This window comes from Nerophis lumbriciformis, linkage group LG16 (genome assembly GCF_033978685.3).
Source record: "Nerophis lumbriciformis linkage group LG16, RoL_Nlum_v2.1, whole genome shotgun sequence".
Taxonomy (NCBI): Eukaryota; Metazoa; Chordata; class Actinopteri; order Syngnathiformes; family Syngnathidae; genus Nerophis; species Nerophis lumbriciformis.
The window spans coordinates 885,280-910,000 of NC_084563.2; the positions used below are offsets into that span (position 1 = coordinate 885,280).

Sequence of the window (24,721 nt, forward strand, 5' to 3'; positions counted from 1 at the left end):
TTTTTTTTTACATTTTTATGACTGAGAGACCCTTCCGGACCAAACTTGACGGGAGCCCGAAATGTCAAAAAAAAAAAATAAATTAAAAAAAAAAAAAAAAAAAAAAAAAAAATATATATATATATATATATATATATATATATATATATATATATATATATATATATATATATATATATATATATATATATATATATATATATATATATATATATCAAAAACACTTTTATGAGTGTGACCCTTTTGCAGTGAAATATTATATTTTGAAAACGTTTTGGGGAAAACATTGAATATTTTGTGTTTTGCCATGAAAAAACAACATTTTCTTTGACAAAAAGTGCATAAAAAAATAAATAAATAAAGATTAAAAAAAAAATCAAAAACGTATAATGGGCAGATAGCTCTGAAGTGGATCCAGAAATTTAAGCGTTGAAACTAATTTAAAAAAAAAAAAGTATGACTTATTTTTAAAATTTTTATGATTGTGACCCTTTTGGGGTCAATTTATTTAATTTTGAAAACATTTTTGGGGGTAAATAGTGAATAATTGTTGTTTTTGCCATAAAAAAACCCCAACATTTTCTTTGACAAAAAGGGCATAAAACAAACGGAAAAAAAATAAAAATTAAAAAAATAAAAAATAAAATAAAATAAAATAAAATAAAATAAAAATAAATATATATCAAAAACACTTTTAGTGTTACCTTTTTACAGTCAAATATTATATTTTGAAAACATTTTGGGGGAAAATATTGAATATTTTCTGTTTTTGCCATAAAAAAACATTTTCTTTGACAAAAAGGGCATACAAAAAATAAAATACATAAAGATAAAAAAATATCAAAAACTTATAATGGACAGATAGCTCTGAAGTGGATCCAGAAATTTAAGCGTTAAAACTAATAAAAATTTTTTTTTTAAAATACTTATTTTAAAACATTTTATGAGTGACCCTTTTGGGGTCAATTTATTTAATTTTGAAAAATTTTTTGGGGGTAAATATTAAATATTTGTTGTTTTTGCCATAAACCCCCTCTTCACCCCCCCAACATTTTCTTTGACAAAAAGGGCATAAAACAAACCAAAAACAAAAACAAAAAACAAACAAAACAAAAAAATAAAAAAATCTATCAAAAACCCTTTTATGAGTGTGACCCTTTTGCAGTCAAATATTATATTTTGAAAACGTTTTGGGGGGGAAATATTGAATATTTTGTGTTTTTGCCATAAAAAAAAACATTTTCTTTGACAAAAAGGGCATAAAACAAACAAAAAATATATATAAAAAATATAAAAAACAAGTAACTTATTTTTTAACACTTTTGGGGTCAACTCATTCAGTTTGGAAAACATTTTTGGTGGTAAAATATTGCAATATTTTGTGTTCCTGCCATAAAAACAACAACATTTTCTTTAACATTAAGGCCATTAAACAAAGACTTTTATTTTTTTAAACTTCATATCAACAGATAGAGATTCAAGCATTGAAAAAATAAAATAACTATGATGGTTATTTTTTTTTAACATTTTTATGACTGAGAGACCCTTCCGGACCAAACTTGATGGGAGCCCGAAATGTCAAAAAAAAAATGAAAAAGAAAAAAATGAAAAAAAAAAAATGAAAAAGAAAAATGTGAAAAAAAAATATGAAAAAGAAAAATATGAAAAAAAAAATATGAAAATGAAAAATGTGAAAAAAAAATATGAAAAAGAAAAATATGAAAAAAAAAAAAAAGAAAATGAAAAATGTGAAAATGGCCGCTGCATGATGAGACGTTTGAGTGTGTGGCCCTCAGGGGAAAAAGTTTGGACACCCCTGTGCTGGATGAAGGAGGGGCGGAGTCAGAGGGAGTACACCTTCTTGTTCTACTCACTAACGAGCGTGGTGATTGGTCGCCAGTGACTCATCAATAAAACATCCAATGAGAGACTTGTGCCGAGGTCCCGGAAGATTGATAACAAGTTATTGATCAGATGTAAACATGTTAGCCAGCTCGCTCTTCTACATTCTTCATGATGGGTCATGTGACGCCTGGAGGCGGGAGCAGCACACACACACACACACACACACACACACACACACACACACACACACACACACACACACACACACACACACACACACACACACACACACACACACACACACACACACACACACACACACACACACACACACACACATTCCTGAGCAGCTTCTCGATGTGAACACGATGAGTCCAAGAGACCCAGACCAGTTTTTTGGCGTCCATCCCCTGGCGCCAAGAGGACCTTCTCCTCGGAGTCCTCGCCTCCAGACGACATTCTCAGGCGCAGCCGACCCGCCGAAGTCGCCGCGTCTCGTCTCGGCGTGCCGCGCTCGGAACCCGATCCGGTGGCGGGGGTCCCCTCGGCCCGCCCTGGCCGACGGTCCTGTCGGGCAAGTTTGCTGTCTAGACGCGTGCGTGACGTCTGTGGATGGGGTGTGGTCGCCGGAGCGAGGGCGTGGCCGTCATCAGGAGTCACAAGCAGGACTCGGCGTCGGCGTGCAGTCTTGTTTTCTTCTGTGCCGCATGGTTCCCGTTGTGGAGCACAGAATACCTGACAGGAAGGAAGAAGAAATATCAAATTTGATGCTAATACTCTCACACACACTACTGAAATTATCTCATACGCACTACCGAAATCCTCTCATACACACTCCTGAAATCCCCTAAAACACACTACTGAAATAAATATATATAATAAAACGGCGCACCTAATTTATTGATACAAACGTACATAAAGCAGTTCGATTTGTTTGACTAAACACTAGCAGAGGACTGCAAAGGTGTGTTGTTGTTTGTGCTAAGGCGCCATCTTTTGGACCAGTTGGCTCACTGCAGGTGCAGCGTGTTGGAAATGTACTTCCTGTTTAATGCCTTAAACCGGAAATCCTCTCACACACACTACTGAAATCCTCTCACGCACACTACTGAAATGATCTCATACACACTACTGAAATCCTCTTACCCACACTACAGAAATTATCTCATACACACTACTGACATCCTCTTACACACACTACTGAAGTCCTCTCATAGACTCTACTGATATCCTCTCACGCACACTACTGAAATGATCTCATACACACTACTGAAATCCTCTTACCCACACTACAGAAATTATCTCATACACACTACTGACATCCTCTTACACACACTACTGAAGTCCTCTCATAGACTCTACTGATATCCTCTCATGCACACTCCTGAAATCCCCTAAAACATACTACTGAAATCCTCTCACACACACTACTGAAATCCTCTCATACACTCTACTGATATCCTCTCATACACTCATGAAATCCCCTAATACACACTAATGAAATCCTCTCACACACTACTGAAATTATCTCATACACACTACTGAAATCCTCTTACACACACAACTGAAATCCTCTCATACACTCCTGAAATCCCCTAGTACACACTACTGAAATCATCTCACACATTACTGAAATCCTCTCATTCAGACTACTGAAATCCTATCATATACACTACTAAAATCATCTTACACACACTACTGAAATTCTCTCATACACTACTGAAATCCTCTCACACACCCTACTGAAATTATCTCATACACACTACTGAAATCCTCTCATACACTCCTGAAATCCCCTAAAACACACTACTGAAATCCTCTCACACACAATACTGAAATCCTCTCACACACACTACTGAAATCCTCTCATACACTCTACTGAAATCCTCTCATGCACGCTCCTGAAATCGCCTAAAACACACTACTGAAATCCTCTCACACACTACTGAAATGCTCTCATTCACACTACTGAAATCCTCTTACACACACTACTGAAATCCTCTCATACACTCTACTGAATTTCTCTCATACACACTATTAAAATCCTCTCGCACACACTACTGAATTTCTCTCATTCACACTACTAAAATCCTCTAAAACACACTACTGAAATCCTCACACACACTATTGAAATCCTCTCACACACACTACTAAAATCCTCTTACACACACTACTGAATTTCTCTCATACACACTATTAAAATCCTCTCACACACACTACTGAATTTCTCTCATACACTACTGAAATCCTCTCACACATTATTGAAATCCTCTCACACACACTACTAAAATCCTCACACACTACTGAATTTCTCTCATACACACTATTAAAATCCTCTCTCATACACTACTGAAATCCTCTCACACATTATTGAAATCCTCTCACACACACTACTAAAATCCTCACACACTACTGAATTTCTCTCATACACACTATTAAAAACCTCTCACCCACACTACTGAAATTCTGTCATACACACTACTGAAAACCTCTCAAACACACTACTAAAATCCTCACACACACAACTTAAATGATCTCATACACACTATTAAAATCCTCACACACAACTTAAATGATCTCATACACACTATTAAAATCCTCTCATACACACTACTAAAATTACACTACTAAAATGATGACGTTTATTTATTCATGGTTTTATAATAACAAGGACACAGAGTGTACAATAAAACATGAAATAATGTAATTATTCATTTTGTACTTGGTTGAGTGAAATAAGTATTTCACCCCAACCTACCAGCAAGCATTGTGTGTATGTGTTCATGAATCACACGTGTGAGTACTGTCCCTTTAAGAAAGAACTCTAAATCATGAATTCCCAGAATTCCGGGTTTTCCAAGGCCCTATTTTCACCTCTTCCTGGAAAGTTTTCACAGTTCACATATTTCAACTGTTTTTTACCATTGGACTTTCAAAACATTCCTGTTAGGACGAATAGGACAACAAATGCTCCTATTTTTTTGTACAAATTCCCGGTTTTTCCGAAATTCCAGGAATTGAGAAATACCCAATCTCCATTTAAACAAAAATTTCAACACCAACCCATTCATATCATCTAGGACAATTTTGATAGTCTCCATATTTTCAAAAATTCCCTTTTTTCTCCAAATTCCCTAATTTCCAGGAAATTAATGGATGTATTCATAGATCTACAACGCCCTAAAAATGTTGCGCCAATTTTAAACCTGATTCCGACCTTCCAACCATCCACACACACTTCTCTTCCCATACAACCAATGCAAAACAGGTTTTCAATTTCCCAAAAATTTCCGTTTTTCCTGGGATTTTCTCCCCATTCACAATGAATCGACTGCATATCCCACATTTCTCATCCGATTTAAACCGTTTTAACATCCCCACACTCCACTCACCCTGGACAATTAAAGTACCATTTACCAAGTTAAAAAACAATTCCCAGAATTCCCAATTTTCCAAAGCCCTATTTTCACTTCTTCCTGGAAAGTTTTCACAGTCCACATTTTTCAACCGTCTTTGACCATTGGACGTTCAAAATATTCCTCTTAGTTGGGACAACAAATGCTCCTATTTTTTTTTTGTACAAATTCCCGTTTTTTTTCTCTCCAGAATTCCAGGAATTTTAGAATTACCCATTGTCAATTTAAACTGTTTTTTCGCGATTCCAAAAATTCCAACACCAACCTATTTATATCATCTAGGACAATTGTGCTTGTATCAGCCATCCATCCATCCATTTTCTACCGCTTGTCCCTTTCGGGGTGGCGCGGGGTGCTGGAGCCTTTCCCAGCTGCACCTGGGTGGAAGGCGGCGTACACCCTGGACAAGTCACCACCTCATCACAGACAACATTCACACACTATTTAGTGTTGCCAATCAACCTATCCCCAGGTGCATGTCTTTGGAGGTGCTCGTATCAATATTTTAAAAAATTCCCGGTTTTCCCGAAATTCCTTAATTTCCAGGAAATTCCCATTCAAATAAATGGATGTATTCATTGTTCTACAACGCCCCAAAATCTCAAAATGTTTCGCCTTTCAAGCATCCACACACACTACTCTTCTGACACATCCAACGCAAAACATTATTTTCCTGGAATTTTCTGCCCATTCACAATGAATTGACTGCATAACCCAAATTTCTCATCCGATTTGAATCGTTTTAACATCCATACACTCCACTCGCCCTGGACATTCAAGCCAGCATGTTTCCCGGTTTGGAAAATTCCCTGATTTCCCGGAATTACCAGGAATTTCCCCCCATTGACAATGAATGAGCAATAAACAAACCTCTCCGCATCCCACATTTCTCAACCGATTGCAACCGTTCCAACATCCACACAGTCCACTCACCCTGGACAATTAAAGTACCATTTTACAAGTTAAAAACAAATTCCCAGAATCCCCAATTTTCCAAAGCCCTATTTTCACCTCTTCCTGGAAAGTTTTCACAGTCCACATTTGTCAACCGTTTTAGACCATTGGACGTTCAAAATATTCATCTTAGTTGGGACAACAAATGCTCCTATTTTTTTGTGTGGACAAATTCCCGTTTTTTTTCTCCAAAATTCCAGGAATTCCGAAATATAATATAATTTAACTGTTACTACGTCAACATTCTTCTAGCGATTCCAAAAATTCCAACAACAACCCATTTATATCATCTCGGACAATTGTGCTAGTATTATTCATCCATCCATCCTGGATGAAAAATTCCCTGATTACTCGGAATTACCAGGAATTTCCCCCGCATTGACAATGAATGAAACAAACCTCTCTGTATGCCACATTTCTCAACCGATTGGAACCGTTCCAACATCCAAACAGTCCTCTCACCCTGGACATTGAAGTATTTCAGTTCCCATCACACGTATCGGGGGTTGGGCGTTCACACGCAACTACTCCTGGAATTGCAAACTGTAGTATTAATATTGGTATTGTTGTATTTTACACGTACTTCATGGCTTTCATGTACAGCACAACTAATTAGGAGGTAATTAAACATGCTAAGCACAAAAGTACCGTTCTTCCTTCCGAGGTGTTGTGGGCGGGGCTTCTGGTCACCTGCTGGGGTCATCTGAGTGCGTACAGCAGTACCATTCAAAGAGCTATGACCGCCTTTGCTCACTAATAGCTCTGAAAATGGCGCTGCGGTCTGCAACAACGCAGGGGTCTGGCGTCTGGAGTCTTCCCCCCCCCCCCCCACACCCTCTCTCTCTCTCTCTCTCTCTCTCTCTCTCTCTCTCGTCACTGTGTTACATGGCCTTTCCTTTTAACAACATCAGTAAACGTTTGGGAACTGAGGAAACTAATTGTTGAAGCTTTGAAAGTGGAATTATTTCCCATTCTTGTTTTATGTAGAGCTTCAGTCGTTCAACAGTCCGCTGTGGTATTTTACGCTTCATAATGCGCCACACATTTTCGATGGGAGACAGGTCTGGACTGCAGGCGGGGCCAGGAAAGTACCCGCACTCTTTTTTTTTTTTTACAAAGCCACGCTGTTGTAACATGTGCTGAATGTGGCTTGGCATTGTCTTGCTGAAATAAGCAGGGGCGTCCATGAAAAAGACGGCGCTTAGATGGCAGCATATGTTGTTCCAAAAGCTGTATGTACAAACGTATTTACCAAATGTAAGCGACGTGGGTCGACCGCAGGAATTGAAAATGGTTTGACTTGGTTCTCCTTTACATCTCACACTCTCCTGGGTCGATTTTGTGCAACATTTTGGAGCGTCTCTCCGAACTCTGTTCTCATTCCTCCGCACCAAACTCCTCCAACCCGCATTTTTTTGTGTGTGTGGTGGGAACAGGCAAGTTCCCCAAGTTGTTCCCAGGGAATTTGGAAGCTAATTTGCTATTTTAAGTAGGGATGTCGGATAATGGCTTTTTACCGACATCCCGATATTGTCCAACTCTTTAATTACCGATACCGATATCAACCGATATATGCAGTGGTGGAATTAACACATTATTATGCCTAATTTGGACAACCAGGTATGGTGAAGATAAGGTCCTTTTTGAAAAAATTTATAAAATAAGATAAATACATTAAAAACATTTTCTTGGATAAAAAAGAAAGCAAAACAATATAAAAACAGTTAGATAGAAACTAGTAATGAATGAAAATGAGTCAAATGAAGTGTTAAAGGTTAGTACTATTAGTGGAGCACAATCATGTGTGCTTACGGACTGTATCCCTTGCAGACTGTATTGATATATATTGATATATAATGTAGGAACCACAATATTAATAACAGAAAGAAACAACACTTTTGTGTGAATGAGTGTGAATGGGGGAGGGAGGTTTTTTGGGTTGGTGCACTAATTGTAAGTGTATCTTGTGTTTTTTATATTGATTTAATTAAAAAAAATAAAAATAAAAATAAAATAAAAACAAACAAAAAAAACGATACCGATCATTTCCGATATTACATTTTAAAGCATTTATTGGCCGATAAAGTCTCCATCAAAAAGTCTGCATTTTTTCTAAGTGTCAAAAAGTCAGGATGTCTTTCGTCAAAAAGTCTGGATTTTTCTGTCAAAAAGTCTGGATTTTTGCTGTCCAAAAGTCTGGATTTTTTCTGTCAAAAAGTCTGGATTTTTTCTGTCAAAACATCTGTTTTTTCTGTTAAAAAATCGGGATTTTTTATAAATGTCAAAAAATCGGGATTTTTCCTGTCAAAAAAATGGGGATTTTTTTCTAAGTGTCAAAAAGTCAGGATGTTTTGCTGTCAAAAAATTGGGATTTTTTTCTAACTGTCAAAAAGTCAGGATTTATTTTGTCAAAAAGTCGGGATTTTTTTCCAAGTGTCAAAAAGTCGGGATTTTTCTGTGTCAAAAAATTGGGATTTTTTCTAAATGTCAAAAAATTGGGATTTTTTTCTAAATATCAAAAAGTCGGGATTTCTTTTGTCAAAAAAATAGAGATTTTTTCTAAGTGTCAAAAGGTTTTTTTTTTTTTGTAAGTGTCAAAGTCGGCATTTTTTCTAAGTGTCAAAAAGTCGGCATATTTTCTAAGTGTCAAAAAGTGTGAATGAGTGAATGGAGGAGGGAGTTTTTTGGGTTGGTGCACTAATTGTAAGTGTATCTTGTGTTTTTTATGTTGATTTAATTAAAAAAAAACAAAAAAAAAAACGATACCGATAAAAAAAAAAAACGATACTGAGGATTTCCGATATTACATTTTAACGCATTTATCAGCCGATAATACCGGACATCTCTAATTTGAAGCTATTTGGGTCCCGGATTTGGTACTTGAATAATATTGTCGGTACTACCGGACATCGGTATGGTGCCACGTTTTGTTATCTGTCGTCCGACTGCAGACTAAACATCGGCTAACGTAAAATGCAAGCGATGTTGCCATTTTCAACACCGACAAAGCAAGAAAAACCCTCAAACGCAAAGCAAGGCTACTCACTTCCAAAATGCTAATTTACATTGGATTTGCCCAGGGACGTCACTAGGTTTTGTGCAGCTTCACTCATTGTAAAGGAAGATAATGTGCTTCGTACACCTGCAGGACCGCAAGCAAGGTCGCAGAGGAAATGCGGACTGGAATTTGAGTGATGTGGGCATTTTCTATATGAACAAGTGGAATGGATTGGAAAAAATTTTTACCTTGAAAAAAAAAATGTACCTTGAAAATCATTTTTTTTACCTTGAAAATAATTTTTTACAATGAAAAATTTTTTTTACCTTGAAACATTTTTTTACCTTGAAAATTTTTTTTTACCTTGAAAATAATTTTTTACCTTGAAAATCATTTTTTTTTACAATGAAAAAAAAATTTTACCTTGAAAATTTTTTTTACCTTGAAAATTTCTTTTTACCTTGAAAATCATTTTTAACCTTGAAAAATATTTTTTACCCATAAATTTTTTTTACCTTGAAAATTTTTTTTTACCTTACCTTACGCTACGAAGTGAGGGGAAACTGGGTGAATAATAACAGGTTATATGATTATTTATTTAAACTCATATTCGGGCCACTTTATAATGACTATGTCGGCATGTATTTGTAAAAAAAAAAAACCCACCAAATTATTTAGGGGGGCTTAAGAATATTTTAGGGGGGCTTGAGCCCCCCTTAAATATGCCTAACAACGCCAATGGATTTGCCATAGACAGGCTACTATTAGCATTGGCGATCTTACAATATAAGAAAAAAATACATAGATTTGCCGCACCATTTTATGAGCCGCAGGGTTCGAAGCGTAAGAAAAAAAGTGTGGACTCTGACCCTAACAACAGTATGTTGCCATGTCCAGGTTTTTCCCTTGCCTGTGACATTAGTTATTAAAGAAAACCAACAAAACATTTGCACTCTCTCTAAATGACGACCGAGCCACAATGTATCAATCAGCAAAGTTCATTTATGTTTTCCAAACGCTAACGACGAAAGCTTTCATGGCATTTTCACGGAAAGTTTCTGCCACCTTCCGGAACCCCATGCCGCGGTTTCTTCATTCACAACACAGCCTGAGCAACTTCTCTGATTCATTGAATACATTTGAAGCACTTTCACACACCATTAATTCCGCATTAATCATACTTACTTTCTGCTTTTGCATCTTGCAAAAATTACAAGTTTTTTCATTGTTGTCTAAGTTCTTGCTCATTTATCTTCATCTGCGCTGACACACTGGATCTACAATTACTCTCCCGGACTAATCAAAGTTTGTCTAATTACTGCGTTCGGGATGATTGGATCTAATTTCACAACTAAACAAGGAATAATTCTCTCTAATTAGCTTTTTTATTGACAGCAATGAAGTAAATGACTCTTCATTACTAAGTCCATGTATTCATGCTTATATGCATTTTACTGACCAAAACATAGCTTTAAAAATTGATTACTTACGTTTTAGGTTTGTTAGTGTCATTGATTTTAAAATGGATGTGATTTAATGTTTCTCCCAAACATTTTAGAGGAGTAAAACAACTGAAATGCTAACAGTTAGCATGCTAGCAAGATACCATCATTCCTAATACATAAAGTAGATGCTATTTCAACCGATACACTATAATGTACTATAATGCCAGGTATTAGGGATGATGTTTGATAGGAAATGTTCGAGCCTATTATCGAATCCTCTATCTGTCATGTCTGTGTAATCATGTTTTGTTTTGTTTATTTATTGGACTCTTTAGTTTCTGGCATTTCACTCCCTTGTCTTGTTTCCATGTGTCATAGTGTGTGTAGTTAGTATGTTCCAATAGCAGCAGAAGTGCACTTTTTGGAGAGCTGTATTATTTTCAGTTTTGTACCCAATGGACTGATTTTATTTAACACTATATTATTATTTATACACCTATAGTGATCACAGAGACAGGTTGTTTTTGTGTTACTGTATATTATTTTATATATAATATTTTTTTTATTTTTTTATTTTTTTAGGGAGTAACAGTCAATATTTATTTATTTATTTTATCTTATTTTTTTCTTTTAAAATAAAAGTGAGCTTTTGTTAAACCAAATATTGTGTTTTTTTTTCCATATACAACAACCTATCTGGATTCGATAAGAGAATCGATAAGGAATCGGTTCGATAGTGTCATGTCTGTGTAATCATGTTTTGTTTTGTTTATTTATTGGACTCTTTAGTTTCTGGCTTTTCACTCCCTTGTCTTGTTTCCATGCTTACCCATTAGTTTCACCTGTTCCACGTTTGGACTCATTGTGCACTCTTGTTTGTCACCATAGCAACCCATTAGTTTTCACCTGCCCTCACGACTCACGCACCTGTCTTTAATCATGTCACTATTATTTAAAGCCATTGTTGCCAGGAAGTCTCGCTGGCGACATCATACCCGTGACTTCCCGCATTCATACTCTGTCTACCTCTGCGCACTTCATGCCTTGTCCAAGTAAGTTTTTTTTCTATTAATGCCACAGTTAGTGTTTTTTGTTTAATTGTTCACAGTTTTTTTTGCCCATGTGCAAGTCTTTTTGTTTCGTTAGTCAAGTTTGTACTTGCGCTTTTTTTCCCTTTGTTAGTGTAAAATAAATAATGTCTTCACCTTCACGCCACGTCTGGTCCAAATGTTCATTTGCACCAAGGGAAAACAAACCACGCCATAGTCCAAGTCGTGACAGATGTCGCCAGCGAGACTTCCTGGCAACAATGGGTTGAGTATGAGTGTGTGTGCGTGTGTGTGTGTGTGTGTGTGTGTGGTGGCAGACTCACTTGAGAGTGTGTGTATGTGTGTGTTTGTGTATGTGTGGGTGTGTGTGTGGTGGCAGACTCACTTGAGAGAGAGTGTGTGTGTATGTGTGTGTGTGTGTGTGTGTGTGTGTGTGTGTGTGTGAGACTCACTTGAGAGTGAAGTAGACATGCATGTAGACTCTAGACATGAACTGGCCTGCTGTTGCACAACCAGAGCAGCAGTTTGGAGGCAGAGGAGCAGCTGCTGGAGACACCAGGAGGAGCAGGAGGACAATAAGAAGGAGGAAGGCAAGGGGGAGCAGGAGGAGGATGAGGAGGACAAGAAGAAGGAGAAGGAGCAGGAGGAAGACAAGGAGGAGCAGAAAGACGACAAAAAGGAGAACCAGGAGAAGGGAGGATCAGGAGGAGGACAATGAGGACCCGGAAGAGGATCAGGTGGAGGACCAGGAGAAACAGAAGGAGGACCAGAAGGAGGAGGAAGAAGACAAGGAGGAAGACAAAGAGAAGAACAAGAAGGAGAACCAGGAGAAACAGAAGGAGGACCAGAAGGAGGAGGAAGAAGACAAGGAGGAAGACAAAGAGAAGAACAAGAGGAGGAGAAGGAAGAGGAGAATATGAAGGTGAAATAAAGAAAAAAAGAGAAGATGAAAGATGGAAGCGAATGAAGAAGAAGGAAGACATGAAGGAGGAGGAGGAGGAGGAAGGTATGGAGAGAATATGAGGAGTAAAGGAATACATGAATGAAGAAGAAGGAAGACATGAAGGAGGAGTAGGAGGAGGAGGAGGAAGGTATGGAGAGAATATGAGGAGTAAAGGAGGATAGGAGAAGATGAAGGAAAGAGGGGAGGAAAGGAAGGAAGGAGGGAGGGAAGGAAAGAAAGAAGGGAAGAAAAGGAAGGAGGAAAGGAGGGAAGGAAAGGAAGATAGGGTGAAAAAGAAGGTTAAAGTTCACACGCAAAGAGCAGCATTTGACTTCCTGTTTGCTACACGTCCTAAATATATCATTAAGTCCAATACATAACACACTCAATGAAAGAGTATATATATATATATATATATATATATATATATATGTATGTGTGGGGAAAAAAAATCACAAGACTATTTCATCTCTACAGGCCTGTTTAATGAGGGGGGGTACCCTCAATCATCAGGAGATTTTAATGGGAGCATTCACATACCATGGTTTATATAGGGCACAGAGTGGGTGGGTACAGGCTGGTGTAGGGGCGTGGTGATTGGCTCATGTGTTACCTAGGAGGTGTTTCCGTCTATGGCGGCATGTTGTTACAATTTCGCTGCGCTTGTTGAGGGATGACAGGTCTGGACGGTAAATAATAAACAGTTTCTCTTTCAAGCGTAGGTTGCATCTTTTATTACCACTATTGTAAGGTGTGTCTGGGGGTCGACGGCAAATGAGCCGTCGACCCCCAGACAGAGCGACTCCAAAACCAACAAAGGATGTAACTGTCGAAAGAAACCTGATTGCCCTCTCAACGGGGGGTGCTTACAAACATCAGTTGTCTACCAATCTAAGGTAATACGCAAGGACATTAACACATCCGACACATATGTAGGATTAACCGAGGGAGAATTCAAAACCAGATGGAACAATCACAAGGCTTCTTTCAGGAACAAAAACCTGCGAAATACCACAGAACTCAGCAAACACATTTGGGACCTCAAAGACAATAATGTTGAATATTCAATAACATGGCAAATTCTTGCATCCAGCACACCTTACAATAGTGGTAATAAAAGATGCAACCTATGCTTGAAAGAGAAACTGTTTATTATTTACCGTCCAGACCTGTCATCCCTCAACAAGCGCAGCGAAATTGTAACAACATGCCGCCATAGACGGAAACACCTCCTAGGTAACACATGAGCCAATCACCACGCCCCTACGCCAGCCTGTACCCACCCACTCTGTGCCCTATATAAACCATGGTATGCGAATGCTCCCATTAAAATCTCCTGACGATTGAGGGTACCCCCCTCATGAAACAGGCCTGTAGAGATGAAATAGTCTTGTGATTTTTTTCCCCACACATACATATATATATATATATATATATATATGTAGTTATACAGTTCGTAATAATTAGTTACTTTTAGGTCCGTTACAACGTGGCCCCGCTACTTTTGATGTGGTTTTACGTCGACAACAAGACGACGTCATAAGTTGGGCAAGTTCAATACAGGAAATATCTTTTTACTGGTGACAGCAACAAGCAGTATCGCACTAAAACCAACTTGATATCAAACAGGAAGAGACACCGCAGACAACGACATATGCACATGATGGGCGCATTGAACAACAAATCAATCATCCAAACAATACCCCGTTTGTTGACAAGAAGATATGACACATTCACTCTCTTTATTAGTCAAAAGAGCTGGCGTGAGAGCCGAGAAAGTGCGTCGCTAATTGCTAAAGCTAACAAACACAGCTCCGTTGAAACCCTCGATGACGTCACCCGTCACTAGGCAACAGGCTCCGCCTTTTAAAAGCACAGACTGTGCTCTTATATTAAACATCTCTAAAAGGAATATGCCAGATATATATATATATATATATATATATATATATATATATATATATATATATCAAATATATATATATATATATATATATATATATATATATATCAAATATATATATATATATATATATATATATATATATATATATATATATATATATATATATATATATATATATATATATATATAAATAAAAAGTAAAAAAAAAAAAAAAAAAAAAAAAAAAAAAAAATATATATATATATATATATATATATATATATATATATATATATATATTTAAAGTAACATTTAAACGACTTTCCTTAGTAATTTTGTTTTCGCTTTCGCTGCCGTTACCGTCGCATTCAGAGAGTTTTTAACCACTCGCCAGAAGTTCAACACGGGCATCAATGCTGCTGGCCTGATAGCACCTGTTGCCATGGCGACCAATCTAAAAGCCACACAACACACACTCCTATACACGCCAGGAGTTGCACAACCCTCAAGCACACACACACACACACACACACACACACACACACACACACACACACACACACACACACACACACCTTTATTTTGCCACAATCGATCGTGAAATTCCCATGTCAACTTGCCAGGGTGTGTGTGTGTGTGTGTGTGTGTGTTAAAGTTAAAGTTAAAGTACCAATGATTGTCACACACACACACTAGGTGTGGCGAGATTATTCTCTGCATTTAACCCATCACCCTTGATCACCCCCTGGGAGGTGAGGGGAGCAGTGGGCAGCAGCGGTGGCTGCGCCCGGGAATCATTTTTTGGTGATTTAACCCCCAATTCCAACCCTTGATACTGAGTGCCAAGCAGGGAGGTAATGGCTCCCATTTTTATAGTCTTTGGTATGACTCGGCCGGGGTTTGAACCCACAACCTACCCATCTCAGGGCGGACACTCTGACCACTAGGCCACTGAGTAGGTAACTCTGACCCTAACCTTAACAACTCCAAACACCCTAACTCTGACCTTAACAACTCCAAACACTTTAACTCTGACCCTAACAACTCCAAACACCCTAACTCTGACCCTAACCGTAACAACTCCAAACACCCTAACTCTGACCCTAGCCGCAACAACTCCAAACACCCTAATTCTGACCCTAGCCTCAACAACTCCAAACACCGTAACTCTGACCATAGCAACTCCAAACACCCAAACTCTGCCCCCTTACAACTCCAAACACCCTAACTCTGACCCTAACAACTCCAGTCAGAAATTTATATGACAAATATCACCATTTTGCAGTAAAAAGTCATAATTTTACAAAAAGTAAACATTTTACATAAAAATGGAAACATTTTACATAAAAAAGTAATAATTTTACAAGAAAATATTACAATACTACAGAAACAGAAAAAATATGAGAAATGTTTCCCGATTTTATAAGAAAAAAAGTCGACACATTGTGAGAAAAAGACTGCTTTTAGTTGTTTTATTTTATTTTTTTAATTTTTGGTCGGTAATTACTTTTTAATCATTATTTGCTTCAAGTCATTACAGTATGTCTCTATATACATATTTATTTATTTATTTTTTATTAATTTTGGCCAAAGGGGGTGCATTTCAATTTCTTACACACACTTGTTATTTCATATGTTGACCAGAGGGGGAGCCCTTTTAAAAGCGACACACAGTCAATGTGAAAAATCCCTCCTTTTTGGGACCAGCCTCATTTTGATAGATATCACCACAAATGAGACATTGACTATTAGATGCAATGTTATTGATTTATGTCATCACTTGTTCACACCTCCTCATATGGAAGATACTTTTCCTTCTTCATGTCTCAAGAAGGCTAGAAACACAAGAACACACACACACACACACAAACAACACACGCATGGAGCAAAAGGTGTGCGGCTGTCACTGTCTTCAATTTAGACAACAACGGGCTTCCTGTGCCAGATTTCACAATAAAAGACAAAAAAAAAAAAAATACTGTAATAAGCTGCAAACGTAAAACTACATGAAATTGTTGAAATAATGCAAAAATAAATAAACAACAGCAAGTAAATATAAGCACACTAAAGTGCTGTTTTTATTGTAGTGAAATGATAAATAATTGGCTTTGTTCAGCAGGAAGTTGAGATTTGTTTATCATTAACTCTTGAGTGTTAGCAACAATGCTAACCTCATTTCCCGCCTGACACCTGGCGAGCGGCGCCGTGCTTGAGGTCTCATTTGATGTTTCATTTATTTGAGGGACTCGTCGCCGGCATCTCTGCACCTGCGGCGTGTCGGCCATGATGGAGTGGCGGCGGCGGCGTGCCGTTCATCCGACAGGAAGTCATTTGGTGAGACTTAAATAAGAGTTGAAGACGAGACGCTTCACTTTCTGTTTCCTGTTTGCTGACAATCTCCTTTTTGTTTTTTTTACAGCCACACTGGCCACTTCATTAGGTACCCAGCGTGTAACAAACCAATAATTATAATAATCAACTGGAAACAATTTGACAGTCTATGATATCTGTATTCTATAAACCATTATATTTTATATATATATATTTTATATTCTATTATTGTTTATTGTGTATAGCTATATTATACAATCTAATTATAGCTCTATTTTATATTATGTCATTCTTTATTATCTGTATCTATATTGTATCATTCTATAATATCTATATTTTATATTCTATTATTGTGTATTATTTGTAGCTATATTATATTATTCATTTATGGCTATATTTAATTTTTATATTATATCATTCTCTATCATCTCGATCTATGCTATATAATTGTATGTTTATATATTTTATCATTGTATATTTTATATTCTATATTCTGTCAATTTCTATTATCAGTATCTAGATTGTGTTAATATATATTTGTTGTATTCTGACCAGAACATTAACAACTCCACCTCCAACGCTTGATCTATACACTCATTACTCATTGTGTTAGTGTGTGCGTGTGTGTGTGCGTGTGTGTGTGTGTTACCCTAACTCTAACAACACTAAAACACTCTGACCCTAACCTTAACAACTCCAACAGCTCCAAACACCCTAACTCTGACCCTAACAACTCCAAACACCTTAACTCTGACCCTAGCCTTAACAACTCCAAACACCCTAACTCTGACCCTAACAACTCCAAACACCCTAACTCTGACCTTAACAACTCCAAACACCTTAACTCTGACCCTAACTCTGAACCTAACCATAATAACTCCAAACACCCTAACCCTGACTCTAACTCTGACCCTAACCTTAACAACTCCAAACACCCTAACTCCGACCTTAACAATTCCAAACACCCTAGCTCTGACCCTAACAACTCAAAACACCTTAACTCTGACCCTAACTGTAACAACTCCAAACACCCTAACTCTGACCCTAACCTTAACCACTTTAAACACCCTAACTCTGACCATAACAACTCCAAACACCTTAACTCTGACCCAAACAACTTCAAACACCCTAACTCTGACCCTAACCTTAACAACTCCATACACCCTAACTCTGACCCTAACAACTCCAAACACCCTAACTCTGACCCTAACAACTCAAAACACCTTAACTCTGACACTAACTGTAACAACTCCAAACACCCTAACTCTGACCTTAACAACTCCAAACACCTTAACTCTGACCCTAACCTTAATAACTCCAAACACCCTAAATCTGACCCTAACAACTCCAAACACCCTAACTCTGACCCTAACAACTCAAAACACCTTAACTCTGACCCTAACTGTAACAACTCCAAACACCCTAACTCTGACCGTAACCTTAACAACTTTAAACACCCTAACTCTGACCATAACAACTCCAAACACCCTAACTCTGACCCTAACAACTCAAAACACCTTAACTCTGACCCTAACCGTAACAACTCCAAACACCCTGACTCTGACCCTAACCTTAATAACTCCAAACAGCCTAACTCTGACCCTAACAACTCCAAACACTTCAACTCTGACCCTAACAACTCAAAACGCCTTAACTCTGACCCTAACCTTAACAACTCCAAACACCCTAACTCTGACCTTAACAACTCCAAACACTTCAACTCTGACCCTAACAACTCAAAACGCCTTAACTCGGACCCTAACCGTAACAACTCCAAACACCCTAACTCTGACCCTAGCTGCAACAACTCCAAACACCCTAATTCTGACCCTAGCCTCAACAACTCCAAACACCCTAACTCTGACCATAACAACTCCAAACACCCTAACTCTGACCCTAACAACTCCAAACACCCTAACTCTGACCTTAACCTTAACAACTCCAAACACCTTAACTCTGACCCTAACTATGACCCTAACCTTCACAACTCCATACACCCTAACTCTGACCCTAACAACTCCAAACACCCTAACTCTGACCTTAACAACTCCAAACACCTTAACTCTGACCCTAACTCTGACCCTAACCTTAATAACTCCAAACACCCTAACCCTGACTCTAACTTTGACCCTAACCTTAACAACTCCAAACACCCTAACTCTGACCTTAACAACTCCAAACACCCTAACTCTGACCCTAACAACTCAAAACACCTTAACTCTGACCCTAACTGTAACAACTCCAAACACCCTAACTCTGACCCTAACCTTAACAACTTTAAACACCCTAACTCTGACCACTTTAAACACCCTAACTCTGACCATAACAACTCCAAACACCCTAACTCTGACCCTAACAACTCAAAACACCTTAACTCTGACCCTAACCGTAACAACTCCAAACACCCTAACTCTGACCCTAACCTTAGTAACTCCAAACAGCCTAACTCTGACCCTAACAACTCCAATTACCCTGACTCTGACCCTAACTTTAACAACTCCAAACACCCTAACTCTGACCTTAACAACTCCAAACACTTCAACTCTGACCCTAACAACTCAAAACGCCTTAACTCTGACCCTAACCGTAACAACTCCAAACACCCTAACTCTGACCCTAGCTGCAACAACTCCAAACACCCTAATTCTGACCCTACCTCAACAACTCCAAACACCCTAACTCTGACCATAACAACTCCAAACACCCTAACTCTGACCCTAACAACTCCAAACACCCTAACTCTGACCCTAACAACTCAAAACACCTTAACTCTGACCCTAACTGTAAAACTCCAAACACCCTAACTCTGACCCTAACCTTAACAACTTTAAACACCCTAACTCTGACCATAACAACTCCAAACACCCTAACTCTGACCCTAACAACTCAAAACACCTTAACTCCGACCCTAACCGTAACAACTCCAAACACCCTGACTCTGACCCTAACCTTAATAACTCCAAACAGCCTAACTCTGACCCTAACAACTCCAATTACCCTAACTCTGACCCTAACCTTAACAACTCCAAACACCCTAACTCTGACCCTAACAACTCAAAACGCCTTAACTCTGACCCTAACCGTAACAACTCCAAACACCCTAACTCTGACCCTAGCTGCAACAACTCCAAACACCCTAATTCTGACCCTAGCCTCAACAACACCAAACACCCTAACTCTGACCATAACAACTCCAAACACCCTAACTCTGACCCTAACAACTCCAATTACCCTAACTCTGACCCTAACCTTAGCAACTCCAAACACCTTAACTCTGACCCTAACTATGACCCTAACCTTAACAACTCCATACACCCTAACTCTGACCCTAACAACTCCAAACACCCTAACTCTGACCTTAACAACTCCAAACACCTTAACTCTGACCCTAACTCTGACCCTAACCTTAATATCTCCAAACACCCTAACCCTGACTCTAACTCTGACCCTAACCTTAACAACTCCAAACACCCTAACTCCGACCTTAACAACTCCAAACACCCTAACTCTGACCCTAACAACAACAACTCCAAACACCCTAAGTCTGACCCCAACCTTAACAACTTTAAACACCCTAACTCTGACCATAACAACTCCAAACACCTTAACTCTGACCCTAACCGTAACAACTCCAAACACCCTAACTCTGACCCTAACCGTAACAACTCCAAACACCCTAACTCTGACCCTAGCCTTAATAACTCCAAACAGCCTAACTCTGACCCTAACAACTCCAATTACCCTAACTCTGACCCTAACCTTAACAACTCTAAACACCCTAACCTTGACCTTAACAACTCCAAACACTTTAACTCTGACCCTAACAACTCAAAACACCTTAACTCTGACCCTAGCAACTCCAAACACCCTAACTCTGACCCTAGCCTCAACAACTCCAAACACTCTAACACTGACCCTAGCCTCAACGACTCCAAACACCCTAACTCTGACCATAACAACTCCAAACACCCTAACTCTGACCATAACAACTCCAAACACCCTAACTCTGACCCTAACCTTAATAACTCCAAACAGCCTAACTCTGACCCTAACAACTCCAATTACCCTAACTCTGACCCTAACCGTAACAACTCCAAACACCCTAACTCTGACCCTAGCCGTAACAACTCCAAACACCCTAATTCTGACCCTAGCCTCAACAACTCCAAACACCCTAACTCTGACCATAACAACTCCAAACTCCCTAACTCTGACCCTAACAACTCCAAACACCCAAACTCTGCCCCTTACAACTCCGAACACCCTAACTCTGACCATAACAACTCCAAACATCCCAACTCCGAGCCTAACAACTCCAACCACCCTAACTCTGTAATATCTTTGTGAAGACAGATATTATGGATTTGTTGGATGTTTTGTACATTAACCTGTCAGCGTGTATATTTGGTGAGTTTACACGAAGGACTCTGGTCCGAGCGGTGGACTCACTTGAGGACATGCGTGGACCCGTTGATCTGCGTGGCGGTGCAGGGAGCGCCGGAGCCCAGGATGGAAGGTCGGCGGTACCTCTTTCTGCCGCAGCAAAGGATGATGAGGAAGGCACGCCGGAAGGACTTGTTGAGGAAGGCGTAGAGGATGGGGTTGAGCATGGAGTTGATGTAGCCCAGCCACAGGCAGGCGGCCCACAGCTTCTCGGGCACGGTGTAGTCGATGAAGGGGTCCACCACGTTGGTGATGAAGAAGGGCGCCCAGCAGAGGCAGAAACATCCCATAATGATACACAGCGTCTTTGCCGCTTTGGTTTCCGTGCGCATGCGGTGGTTGCGCTGGTGGTCGGCCGAGTCCGAGGTAGCCGGCGTGCCGGCGCCCCCCGCCCGCTGCAGCATGCTAATCTGCAGGGCGTGCGCTCGCGCCGTGATGTAGATCCTCTGGTAGGCCAGCACCATGAGCACCAGGGGGATGTAGAAGGCCACCACGGAGCACGTGAGCGCGTACGGCTTGTTGACCATGAAGACGCACGACGTGGAGTTGCTGCCCTCCATGTGGCGCCTCTGCTCGATCTGCACACACAAGACAGGTGTCAAGCGTCGACGTGTCAGCCGGCGTTCGCCTCGGATCTCTTCTGTTTCTGTGGGAACCTACTGCTGGGACGTTAACAAGGAGGAACCCCCTGCTGGGACGTTAACAAGGAGAAACCCCCTGCTGGGAGGTTAGCAAGGAGTTCTAGGTCGTGTTAATCGACAAATCACTGTTATCACAGAGGAGGGGGAGGGCAGGGCAGAGCGCGGGATCTCTGGCCCGAACTCCTCCTCGACCACCGTCACCGTGGAAACAGGCTCCGCCTCCTTCCATGCTTTCAGGAGGTTTAGATGGTAAATTTGAGTGTCTCCGCCCCGGTCCGAGCGTCGGACACCCACTTGCTGTGTGACCACAAAGGGTCCTTGCCACCTGGCGAGTAATTTCGAGCTGGACGTTGGAAGTAACACAAGCACTTTCCCTCCCGGTGCCGCTCACACTGGTGAATGAATGATGGGTGGTGGTCGGAGTAGGAGGGGCCGTAGGCGCAAACTGGTCTACCCCAGGGCAGCTGTGGCTACAAATGTAGCTTACCACCACGTGGAGTGAATGAACGATGGGTTCTCACTTCTCTGTGAAGCGCTTTGAGTGTCTATAAAAGCTCTATATACATATAATCCATTATTATTGTTATTATTACTTGACACATGGTAACTGTTAGCATGCTAATGTTAGTATGCGCGAATGCTAATATTAGCATGCTAACAGTTAGCATGTCTCAGGTACAAATTTATATGAGTCTGAGGTGTTTCTGTTTCTACCCATTTTGCAGCCGAACACCTCAGAGTCATACGGATTGGCACTTGACACATGCTAACAGTTGGCATGTTAATGATAGCACTTTAGCATACTAACGTAGCATGCTAGTGATAGCGCTCTAGCATACTAACATTAGCATGCTAACTGTTTAAGGCAATTTTTCAGCCGAACACCTCTGACTCATTACTTTGCACATGACACAGGCTAATTTTTTGGGCCAATCCCGCAACCGGACACGTCAGAGTCATATGACTTGGATTTGGACATATGAGAACTGTTAGCATGCCAACATTAGCATTTTAGCATGCTCACGTTTCGAGCCAGCGTTGATGCCTGACATGGCTGGGATGGGAATCAGCACCTCCAAGTCCGAGTCCATGGTTCTCTCCCGGAAAAGGGTGGAGTGCCATCTCCGAGTTGGGGAGGGGATCTTGCCCCAAGTGGAGGAGTTCAAGTACCTCTTAGTCTTGTTCATGAGTGAGGGAAGAGTGGATGGTGAGATCGACAGGCGGATCGGTGCGGCGTCTTCAGTAATGCGGACGCTGTATCGATCCGTTGTGGTGAAGAAGGAGCTGAGCCGGAAGGCAAAGCTCTCAATTTACCGGTCGATCTACGTTCCCATCCTCACCTATGGTCATGAGCTTTGGGTTATGACCGAAAGGACAAGATTGCGGTTTTAAGCGGCAGAAATGAGTTTCCCCTGCCGGGTGGCAGGGCTTCCCTGCTTAGTGGAGGAGTTCAAGTACCTCAGAGTCTTGTTCACGGTCGATCTACGTTCCCATCCTCACCTATGGTCATGAGCTTTGGGTTATGACCGAAAGGACAAGATTGCGGTTTTAAGCGGCAGAAATGAGTTTCCCCTGCCGGGTGGCAGGGCTTCCCTGCTTAGTGGAGGAGTTCAAGTACCTCAGAGTCTTGTTCACGGTCGATCTACGTTCCCATCCTCACCTATGGTCATGAGCTTTGGGTTATGACCGAAAGGACAAGATCACGGGTACAAATGAGTTTACTCCGCTGGGTGGCGGGGCTCTCCCGTAGAGATAGGGTGAGAAGCTCTGTCATCCGGGGGGAGCTCAAAGTAAAGCCGCTGCTCCTCCACATGGAGAGGAGCCAGATGAGGTGATTCCGGCATCTGGTCAAGATGCCACCCAAACGCCTCCCTATGGAGGTGTTTAGGGCACGTCCGACCAGTAGGAGGCCACGGGGAAGACCCAGGACACGTTTGGAAGACTATGTCTCCCGGCTGGCCTGGGAACGCCTCGAGATCCCCCGGGAGGAGCTGGACCAAGTGGCTGGGGAGAGGGAAGTCTGGGCTTCCCTGCTTAGTGGAGGAGTTCAAGTACCTCAGAGTCTTGTTCACGAGTGAGGGAAGAGTGGATCGTGAGATCGACAGGCGGATCGGTGCGGCGTCTTCAGTAATGCGGACGCTGTATCGATCCGTTGTGGTGAAGAAGGAGCTGAGCCGGAAGGCAAAGCTCTCAATTTACCGGTCGATCTACGTTCCCATCCTCACCTATGGTCATGAGCTTTGGGTTATGACCAAAAGGACAAGATCACGGGTACAAATGAGTTTCCTCCGCCGGGTGGCGGGTCTCTCCCTTAGAGATAGGGTGAGAAGCTCTGCCATCCGGGAGGAGCTCAGACTAAAGCCGCTGCTCCTCCACATGGAGAGGAGCCAGATGAGGTGGTTCGGGCATCTGGTCAGGATGCCACCCGAGCGCCTCCCTAGGGAGGTGTTTAGGACACGTCCGACCGGTAGGAGGCCACGGGAAAGACCCAGGACACGTTGGGAAGACTATGTCTCCCGGCTGGCCTGGGAACGCCTCCGGATCCCCCGGGAGGAGCTGGACCAAGTGGCTGGGGAGAGGGAAGTCTGGGCTTCCCTGCTTAGTGGAGGAGTTCAAGTACCTCAGAGTCTTGTTCACGAGTGAGGGATGAGTGGATCGTGAGATCGACAGGTGGATCGGTGCGGCGTCTTCAGTAATGCGGACGCTGTATCGATCCGTTGTGGTGAAGAAGGAGCTGAGCCGGAAGGCAAAACTCTCAATTTACCGGTCAA

At 40.7% G+C, this 24,721-nt stretch overlaps 1 protein-coding gene across 4 annotated transcripts in view; it reads right to left on the bottom strand.

The window, feature by feature from the left end:
* Positions 1–2,051: 2,051 nt before the first annotated feature.
* Positions 2,052–24,721, bottom strand: part of htr4 (5-hydroxytryptamine receptor 4) — a 239,574-nt gene continuing 216,904 nt past the window's right edge. For 3 of the 4 annotated variants that reach the window (XM_061976509.2, XM_061976506.2, XM_061976510.2), the window contains 2 exons: positions 21,316–21,887; positions 2,052–2,580 (listed from right to left, as the gene is read on the bottom strand). In XM_061976509.2, the coding sequence (XP_061832493.1) occupies positions 2,502–2,580; positions 21,316–21,887 (651 nt within the window). In that variant the 3' untranslated portion in view covers positions 2,052–2,501. Of the gene's footprint in view, positions 2,581–12,159; positions 12,251–21,315; positions 21,888–24,721 lie in introns of all 4 variants that reach the window. The other variant, XM_061976507.2, reaches the window with a different exon arrangement.